This window comes from Lonchura striata, chromosome 25 (genome assembly GCF_046129695.1).
Source record: "Lonchura striata isolate bLonStr1 chromosome 25, bLonStr1.mat, whole genome shotgun sequence".
Classification (NCBI taxonomy): Eukaryota; Metazoa; Chordata; class Aves; order Passeriformes; family Estrildidae; genus Lonchura; species Lonchura striata.
Window position 1 is genome coordinate 7,856,270 of NC_134627.1, and position 10,183 is coordinate 7,866,452.

Here is a 10,183-nt window from a genome sequence, read left to right on the forward strand (position 1 = left end):
GGAGCCCCACTGCCGCAGCCACCAATCAGAATCCGTCTCTCTATCCCGCCCCCTCGGCCCAGCCAATCGCCGCGCTCCACATCGGGTGTCGCTCCCGCGCGCGCCGTGCATCGGGAAGCCCCCCTAAGTCTGGGGTGCCCCGAGCACTGCCTGTTCTACCCCGCACACTCCCGGTACCATCGCGGCCGAACCGCGGCGGGCGCAGCCCCGGGGAGGGTTCGGCGATCTCCGTGTGCAGCTCCCGCCCCGCCCCGCGACATCCCGAGCGCGCCTCGCCCGCCTTTCCCCCCGCGGCGGGCCGGGCAGCGCGGCGGGCGGCGCGGGGCGGGGCGGGCGCGGCGGGGCCGATGAGGCCGCCCGGGGCGCCGCGGGATGTGGCGCTGGAGGTGCCGCCCGCGCTGAGCGGCGCCGCCGCCGCCATGGGAGCGAGCGCGGCCCCGGGGCTGCCCGAGCGCCTCCGCCTGCCCGTCTGCTTCCTCGGCGTGTTCGCCTGCTACTTCTACTACGGCATCCTGCAGGAGAGCATGTGAGCCACGGCGCGGGGAGCGGGGACACCGGCGGGGGGCGCGGGGCTCACCCGGGGCTGGGGGCTCTGGGGAGGAGGGACCGGGGCAGAACCGGGCAGCCGGAGCCGGGCGGGGCGCGCCGCTCCTTCCCGTGCCCTCGATTCTGTGGCCGGTGTCCCCGGTGCCGGTCCCGCTCTGTCACCGGTGTCCCGGGTGCCACCGGTGCCGGTCTCTCTCGTGTCCCGGTGTCACCGGTGCCGGTCCCACCATGTCACCGGTGCCTGTTCCGCTCTGTGCCCGGTGTCCCCGGTGCCTGTCTCTCTCGTGTCCCGGTGTCACCGGTGTCCCCGTTATCCGTCCCGCAGCACCCGGGGCCGCTACGGGGAGGGCGCGAAGCAGGAGAAGTTCAGGTTCGCGCTGACGCTCGTGTTCATCCAGTGCGTGATCAACGCCGCCTTCGCCAAGCTCCGTAAGTGCGGGATTCCCGGAGCCCCGGGAGTTCCGGGCCGTCCCCGGGCCGCTCCGAGCCGTCCCCCGCTGTCCCCGCAGTGATCCGCCTGGTGGACGCGGCGCGGCCGGACCGCACGCGGGGCTGGCTCTACGGGGCCTGCTCGCTGTCCTACCTGGGCGCCATGGTGTCCAGCAACTCCGCGCTGCAGTTCGTCAGCTACCCCACCCAGGTGGGCACGGGGACCCCACCCGGGTGGGCACGGGGACAGGGGGACAGAAACCCCACCCACAGGGACATGGGGACAGGGGGGACACAGGTACCCCACCCAGGGGAACACGGGGACAGAAACCCCACCCAGGTGGGCATGGGGGCATGGGGGACATAGGGGGACACAGCTACCCCACCCAGGGGGACACAGGGGGATGGGGACAGGTACCCCACCCAGGTGGGCACGGGGGGACGGGGACACAGGGGGGGCACAGGTACCCCACCCAGGTGGGGACGGGGACCCCACCCAGGTGGGCACGGGGACAGGGGGACAGAAACCCCACCCACAGGGACATGGGGACACAGGGGGGACACAGGTACCCCACCCAGGTGGGCACGGGGGGACGGGAACCCTACCCGGGTGGGCACGGGGGGACATGGGGACAGGTACCCCACCCAGGTGGGCACAGGGGGATGGAGACACAGCGGGGACACGGGTACCCCACCCAGGTGGGCACGGGGACAGGGAGACAGCCACCCCACCCACAGGGACATGGGGACACAGGGGGGACAGCCACCCCACCCAGGTGGGCACGGGGACACAGGGAGACATCTAAGCCACCCAGGTGGACACAGGAGGGCTCTTTCTCTTTTTGGGATTCTCTATCTTTTTGGGGCTCTCTCTCTCCCTTTGGGGTATGGCTTGTTAACACCCATATCCCTTCCCAGGTGCTGGGCAAGTCCTGCAAACCCATCCCAGGTGAGAGATTTGCCCGTTTTTGGGGGGTCTGTGGAGCTCTGGGCCCCCCACAGCCCCTCCTGTGGGAGCCCCCTGGGGCTGGCTTGGCTTCCATCCCACAGAGGGCTTTGGGATCGGGGTGGGATGTTCAGTCTGCCCAGGCAGCATTTGGGATTGACTTTGTGGGGTTTAACTCCTCTGGGTGGATTTGGGGCAGTTTTTGAGCTCTCTCTCCGCAGTGATGCTGCTGGGGGTGACTTTATGGGGATTTAATTCCCATGAGTGGATTTTAGGGGCTCTCTCTCTGCAGTGATGCTGCTGGGGGTGGCATTGTTGGGGTTTAACTCCTCTGGGTGGGTTTTGGGGCAGTTTTTGACCTCTCATTTCCCAGTGATGCTGCTGGGGGTGACCCTGCTGCGGAAGAGGTACCCCCCAGCCAAGTACCTGTGCGTGCTGCTCATCGTGGCGGGGGTGGCCCTGTTCCTCTACAAGCCCAAAAAAGGGACAGGGGACACCGAGCACGTCTTTGGCTACGGGGAGCTGCTCCTGGTGAGTGCAGGGACCCCACGGGGCTGGGCCTCGGGGGACTCGGGTGGGGCTTACCCTGGGAGAAATCCTGGGATTCAGGTGGGGTTTACCCCTCACCTGGGATAAATTCCAGGGTTTCAGGTGGGGATTTACACCTGGGATAAATTCCAGGGTTTCAGGTGGGGATTTACACCTGGGATTAACCCTCAGGTGGGGTTTACCCCTGTGATAAACTCTCAGGAACGGCTGTAAAACGAGAATTGCCTTTTGCCCTGGGGAGGGGAGCCGGGCCTGACCATGTGCTCTGTCTGTCTGTCCCCATCTGTCTCTCTGTCTGTCCCGTCTGTCTGCCTGTCCCCATCTGTCCCCCATCTGTCTGTGCCTTTTCTGTCTGTCCCCCATCTGGCTGGCTGGCTGTGCCCAATTTGTCTGTCCCCATCTGTCCCCCGTCTGTGTCTGTCTGTCCCCATCTGTCTGTCCGTCCGTCTGTCCATGCACAGCTGCTCTCTCTGACGCTGGACGGGCTGACGGGCGTGTCCCAGGACCACATGCGTGCTCACTACCAGACGGGCTCCAACCACATGATGCTGCACGTCAACCTCTGGTCCACGCTCTTCCTGGGGGCAGGTGAGGAGCCAGGGCCCCGCCGCGCTCCGGGCTCGGCTTCCTCGGGCCTTTTTGGGCTTTTCTCTGCTCATGGCCCGGCCCTGCCCCTGCCCGGGCTCTCCTGGAGCTCCCACGGCAGCTCCTGCTCCAGCTCGGGGCTCAGAGCAGCCCAGCAGGGCTGGGAGCTGCCCTGGTGCTGGAGCAGCTTTGAGGCCCCTTCCAGCCCAACCATTCCAGGATCAGCGCTCCTGGTTAATTGGTTAATTGCTAGCACTGTTCTGTTGGAATTTGATCCCCGTTAATGATCTTCCTTTCACTAATTAACCAGCAGGGCGCTTGCTTCTGCTGCTGGTGTTTCCTGCTGGCGTTTGTGGGGTTCTGTCCCTGCTCTGGGGGTTCTGAGCCCAACCTGCCCCCCGTGGGCAGGAATCCCCAGCCAGGCTGCTCCTCCCGGGCTGTTTTCCAGGGATCCTGTTCACGGGGGAGCTCTGGGAGTTCCTGAGTTTCACGGAGCGTTATCCCAGCATCATCTCCAACATCCTCCTCTTCGGCCTCACCAGCGCCCTGGGCCAGGTCGGTGCCCTGCGCTGGGGTCAGGGGTCAGGGATGGGATTTTGGGTGGGGTTTCCTTCCCTGGGAGGCAATTCCCAGGGAATTCCCAGGGAATCTGTGGCTGCCCCATCCCTGGCAGTGTCCCAGGCCAGGTTGGAGCACCGTGGGATTGGGGAAGGCGTCCCTGGATGAGCTCCAAGGCCCCTCCAGCCCATCCCAGGATGCCACAAACCCACTCCAAGCCAGGAAGAAGCAGGATTTGAAGGGAGATCCTTTGGGATTTGCCCCTGGCTGCCCGGCCTGGCAGTGCCAGTGACGGGGGCTCTGTTCTGCTTCTGGGGCAGAGTTTCATCTTCATGACCGTGGTGTACTTCGGGCCCCTGACCTGCTCCATCATCACCACCACCCGCAAGTTCTTCACCATCCTGGCCTCCGTGGTGCTCTTCGCCAACCCCATCAGCCCCATGCAGTGGGTGGGCACCGTGCTGGTGTTCCTGGGTGAGTTTTGGGGGAAAACCCACGGGATCCTGCCCTGGGAGCTCCTCAAACCCGTGGGAATGGGACGAGGACGTGTGGGACCAGCAGAGCGATTCAGTCCCTTCCCCCCAGCTCATTCCATGGCTGAATTTGGGGATATTCAGCTGATTTTTCCCAAAATTCCCATCTCCCACTGGCTGGAAGAACACAAACCGCATGTTTTGTCTCCTGCCAGGCCTTGGGCTCGATGCCAAATTTGGGAAGGGGGTGAAGAAGACATCGCATTGAGGTGGATCAGGCGACCCCGCGGTTGGAATGAACTTTTAATTTATTGTCTTGTACCTCAGAATCTGGTGTGGAACTGGACTCAGGACAGGGAATCAGAAGGAAAGCGTGTGGAATTTATTTTTGGGTTGAGTTTGGTTTGGTTTTTTTTTAATTCTAAATGGTCTCTAAAATGTAATCCTTTAGTTTAAGGTGTAATTTTGCTTTTTTTGTGTAATCAGAGCTGCCCCCTGAGCTGAGCAGCAGCAGCAGATCCTTGCCTTAACAGGAAAACACAAATCCTTCCTATCTTTATTAAAGAAAACCAGACAATGGCCGCTTCTCCAGGACTTTTTTTGGGGATTTGGCTGATTTGGGGGGGACCCAGCTGTGCTGTCCAGGGAGGGAGAGGAATGATCCCAGTCCTTTGGGGTGATCCCGGGATTAAAGCCTTGTTGGAGGCACCCCCTTCGTGTTGTGGGGTTTTCCAGAGGGTCGGAGCAGGCCCTTGGATTTTCTCCCACTGGGATGTGTCAGCAGGGAAGTCCTGGACTGCCCCAGCCCTGTCCTGGCTCCCAGGAAATGAGAATTCCCCAAATTTGGGGCAGCTCTGGGGCGGAACCCACAGATCTCGCAGGGCGGCTCCTCTCCCATGCCCTGGGATCCCCAGCAGGAATTCCCAGAGCGGCTCCCTGGGGTTCCTCACCCCTCCTGAGGAGTCTTTGGGATGTTCCTGCCTGGGTCCAGCTGTCCCTCGGAATAACCCCAGAGGAACGGGGTGGGATTCCAGGAATTTCCATCCTCTGCTGCCTCCGAGGCACTTTGGGGGAGGGAGGATTCTGTTCCGTGGGTTTTGGGCTCTGCTCCTTTTTCCCAACCCGAGGCAGGGCTTGGATTGGGAGGAACATCAGGAGACTCCTGCTGTCCCCAAGGAAGGGCCAGGGATGCACAAAGTGCTGCCAGAGCATCCAGGGAAGGGCAAAGGGATTTGAATTCCTGGTGCCAAGGCCTGTTGGGTTGGTTCCTGGCAGGAAGTGACCGAGGGAGCCCCATGCAGCCCCGGGATCCTGGGAGGTGTCCCAGGGTGGGACCGGATGGGATTTAAGGTCCTTTCCAGCCCCAACCATTCCGTGATTCCCAGTGTAAGTGCACCAGGAGGCAGCTCAGAATTCCCAAGGGACAAATCCCAGTGCCCAGGGTCTCCACAGCTCTCTGGGCTTCACCGGCTCCAGCTCAGCCCCAACTTGGGCCAGACCTTCTCCAGTTCATGGGACACAAATCCAGGTAAATCAGAGATTTTGGGGTTTTCTCAGCCCTGGGAGTGGAGCTCCCTCTGCCTGTGCAGCTTTGGGGTCAGGAGCTCTTTCCCAACAGGAATTCTGGGGCTCTGGAATGTTCTGGGCAGGACATTCCCGCAGGGAATTCCCGAGGGTCGCTGGCCCCGGGCCGGAGGGGAATTTGCGGCTGCTGACGGCTCGGGTGAGCTGAGGGCTCTGAACCCATCCCAGCTTTCCTCCCTCCCGGATTTTGTTGGCTCCGGATCCCAATTCCAGCCGCAGTTACCGGCAGGGGGAACTCTGCTTTAACCATTCCCAACCAGCACCGGGAGAGCCGACAGCGAGCGGCTCCCGTGCCGTCCCTGCTCCAGCCAAACCCAGCCGCAGATCCAGCTTTTCTCCAGGATTTTCCCCCATTTTCGTTGTGTTTCATCCTTCCCGGCCACCAGCAGAGCCCCTGGAGCCGGGCTTGGAGCTGAAATCCTGCCCTGCTCCTCCCGGCTCGGCACCGCGCCTGGACAGCGTTCCCGCTGGAATTCTCCCGGGAGAAGGTTCCCGCTGGAATTCTCCCAGGAGAAAAGCGTTCCTTCTGGAATTCTCCCGGGAGAAAATTCCCACTGGCATTCTGCTGGGAGAAAATTACCGCTGGAATTCCCCCGGGAGAAAATTCCCGCTGAAATTCTCCCAGGAGAGCGTTCCCACTGGAATTCTCCTGGGAGAAAATTCCCGCTGGAATTCTGCTGGGAGAAAATTCCCGCTGGAATTCTCCCGGGAAGCTCCGCCAGGGGAGGCTCCCGCCGCGATCGGAACCGGGCCGGGAAGGGGAGATGGGATTGAGGAGCTGAGCCCAGCACCCACCGCGGGAATTTGGCAGCTCCGCTCCCTCTCCTTTCATCCCCACTGCTCCTCCTGCAGCTCCAGCAGCAGATGGCTCAGGAAAAAAAAACCCAAACGTTTGGAGAGGGAGGTGGAGGGGACTGAAATTTGGGTATTTTGTAGGGATGGAGATAATCCTGTCAGTGATGAGTGAAGGGAGAGTAAAGGTGGATAAGGAATTGTTGTCATTCCCTTGGGATCTTGGTGTTCTTTTGAAATACCTCGAGGATGTTTTGGGGACAGCAAGGTTCGGTTCCCAGGCTGCTGAATGATTTGATGATTTAATGATTTGCTTCCCTGCAGGTTTGGTTTAACTGTCCCCACATCGAATCAAATATTGGGATTTTGCCTTCACAAATCCCTGTTTGGAGCCCCCAGGAGGGACCTGGAGGCAGCCCCGGGGCAGGAGCAGAGGCCAGCAGAAAACTCTGCTCCAAATACCCCAAACCCTGAATATTCCAAGGCAATTCACCCCTCATTTGTTCATTTGTTTTGCTGTGAGCGTGGCTGGGAAAACAAAATCCAGGAACGGTTTGGGCTGGGAGGGAGCTGGGCTGTGCTCCCCGAGGACGAGGGGAAAAGCTGCCTCGGGATGGATTTGGGGGGCTTTGGGGACAACGCTCTGGGCCCCCCCACCCGCAGGTGCCGAGCTTTGGGGAGAGGGAAACAATTCCGCAGCAGGATGAGGTTTTAATGAGTGCGGGATCAAAAGCAGCCTGGAAAACAAGAGCAGCCTCATCAGGAGCCGCTGCTAACGAGCAGCAGAGCCCGCTCAGGGCTGGGGGAGCTGCTCGCTCGCCGCTGTCAATTTAAGGGCTGAGTTCCTCCTCTGCTCCAAAACCAGCTTTGATGCCTCTCCAATCCAGGTAAAAATAGCAACCCAGCAGATTCCCCGCGATTGAAACCTCCAGGGCAGGGTTTGTTTTAAGCGGTGTTTGTTTTCTCCCAAACAAAAGCGGCTTTTAATCATAGCAGCAGGGACTGAGGGAAGGTTTCTGGAGGTGTTTGGGAGTCAGGGGAGGAAACTTGGGTGGGAAACGTTCAGAGCAGGGAGCTGGGAGTGCTTTAGAGGGGCCTGACCCTGCACAGCAGCAGGAATTCCCTCATGGAAGGGCTGGGCCCTGTGGGCTTGCACTGAATTTAGGGATGTGCTGGATCTGCGTGCCTCCATCACACAATTCCAGAGTGGGTTTGGGTTGGAAGGAGCTCAAAGCTCATCCAGTTCCACCCAGGGACCCCTCCCACCATCCCAGGTGGCTCCATCCCCTGCCCAGCCTGGCCTGGGACATTCCCAAGGATCCAGGGGCAGCCACAGCTGCTCTGGGAATTCCATCCCAGCCCCTCCCAGGGAAGGAAAATCCTGCAACCCTCTGGATTTCTGCCTCGGATCTGGAAGGAACCAATTCCCCCACTCTTTTCTGCACGAATATAAAAGACATCAATATTTGATGTATTTCTGTAAGAGGCACCGATATTTTATTTACACAGGAAAATAACTGCTTAACCACTCTCCACCGGAGGAGCTGCTGAAGGTGGGGATTTTTCCCCTCCCCTCCTGCCCCGTTAATTCACGGGGAAGGGAAGCTGGCACTGCAGGGCTCAGCTTTTGCTGTTCCACCGTGAATCCCACCCGGAGGAGGAGGGCTGCAAATTCAAACACAAATTAAAAACAAAAAAAAAAAAATACAAAACAAAACCCCAGGCTCCCCATTCCCCTTCCCGGGAGGATGCTCAGCCTTCCACGGCTCGGGGGTTGCAGGATCCAGCAGCTCTGCCCGTCCCCAGCCCCCGAGCATCCCCTGGGGCACGCTGAGGTGACAGAGCCGGGGCTGCTGTGACAGGAGAAAAACCTCCAGAGGGGCAGGAGATCTGCGAGGGATGAAAACACCCCGGCAGCAGCGGGGGAGAACGGATCCTTAATTGGCTGTAAGCAAAAAATGACCATTTCACATGGCAGGCTGCGGGATCCGCGTTATTCAATGAGCGAAGCCGAGCACAAAGGCAGCGGCTCCGTGGCAATCTGTGGCACCGCGCTCCCGGTGCCCTCCAGATGGGAAATGGGCTCCACAGGTGCCCCTGGCACGGGCGGAGGGCAGCAGCACCTCGCACCGCTTCCGTGAGCGCTGCACAAATTAAAGCCTCATTAAATCTCCCCCGTGATTGAGGCGGGCTTTGTTCTGCAGCGGGTTTGTTTGGGTTCGTAACAGAGCAGGCAAATCCAGGAAATAATGAAATAACTGCGTTTTCATCCTCTCCTGATAGGGGAGTTTAATTAGTGCTGCATTTTCAATAACTCCGATCCCGACGTGCCGCAGATCCTGCCTGGATAAGGGGATAATGGTTGGAATCCTGTCCTGCAGCCCCGCGCTGGAGGCAGGGCTGCTCCGTTTAATCACGGCGGAGAAACGCTGGCAGCTCTCCGCAGCTCAGCCTCTCCCTAATTACATTTCTGGAGTTTTAGTAAATTGAAAGGGAAAACGCAGGAACAAAATAATTAAACGCGAAGAGGAAGTGAATATTAAAAAGCAGCAGCTAGTTAAAATTCCTGCACGCAGCTCCTGTCAGAGCCGTGGGTTTAATCAGCTTCCCGTGGAAATCAAAGTGAGAGGGTGACACCTCCAGACCTGGGGGTACGGCAGCGTGTGGCGTCCCTTGGCACAGGGAAATGCCACCCGCCTGCTGGGGAATTGTCCCTGGAGCCGGGAATTCGGAGCTCTCACTTCACACACGCCTAAATCCCCATCTCAACACCTGGAATTGTTTATTTATCACAGAATCGTGGCCCAGGCGCGAAGGAGTGACAATTGTCCTTTCTCCCAGCCACCAAGGGGGACAGAGCTGAGACTTTTGCAAAGGGAGGAGAGGTGAAATTCCACCTCCGTTTCCACAGGTGCCCAATTTAATTTTCTATTTCCTGGGAACAAGAGAATTTTGATCAGGAGAACCTGAAAAGGAACTTGACTTCCCCACTGCAGAGTGACACTTGGCCGGTGCTGGATTAAAGGAGAATTTCTGTTTGTTCTGGTTACAGAGAGGCTGCCAGGGAGGAGGGGGAATCTCTTTGTTATCTGTAAAACTGGTGCTGTAATTTCCTCTGCTACTTCAGCTCCGAGAGGAGAAACGCATCGCTAAAAACCCGCAGCTTAGGTGGGAATATAAAATGGGAATGGAAAAGGGATGAAAGGCGGTTTCCAGGAGAAGTGTGTGGCCAGAGCGGGAATGCAAACACCAGCCCTGCACCTCCCAGAGCCATTTCTTCATCACCTGCTGCTCTGTCACCACGGGCAGCACTCGGGGACACGAAGGAATGCAGCAGGATCCAGGATTGCTCGGAGCAGGAGACGCTGGCCAGGAAAACCTGGACACTGCGGAGAACATTCCCAAAAATCCAGGAGCCTGCTGTGGGGGGACGTGGCAGCCCCTGGCCAGGAGCAGCATGTCTCACCTGGGAGAAGGAGGGAGAAGACAAAAATGTTTTGCATTTCCCATTTCAATAAGCGTGGCTATGCCCTGGAAGCTGGGTAATTCTGTTCTTGGGGTGCTTTGTGTATAGTTGAATTAATTCACCCCGAGGCTGAAGTGAGGAGGGGAAGGTTCGCTCTGGATAAACTTCTCTACAGACCTTCAGGTAATTAAGGACCGGTAACAATGACATCTTTGCTTCACTGGTTACAAACCACTACAAAGAGCCATACCAACG

At 59.1% G+C, this 10,183-nt stretch overlaps 1 protein-coding gene across 1 annotated transcript; it reads left to right on the top strand.

The window, feature by feature from the left end:
* Window positions 1-359: 359 nt before the first annotated feature.
* On the top strand, window positions 360-4,665 carry SLC35B1 (solute carrier family 35 member B1). The gene is made up of 9 exons (XM_021538504.2): window positions 360-526; window positions 872-975; window positions 1,056-1,186; window positions 1,894-1,924; window positions 2,295-2,452; window positions 2,932-3,058; window positions 3,504-3,610; window positions 3,934-4,087; window positions 4,302-4,665. Exons 1-9 carry the CDS (start codon window positions 420-422, stop codon window positions 4,352-4,354), a joined length of 972 nt encoding a protein of 323 aa, XP_021394179.1. The 5' UTR covers window positions 360-419; the 3' UTR covers window positions 4,355-4,665.
* The last annotated feature ends 5,518 nt before the right edge of the window (window positions 4,666-10,183 follow it).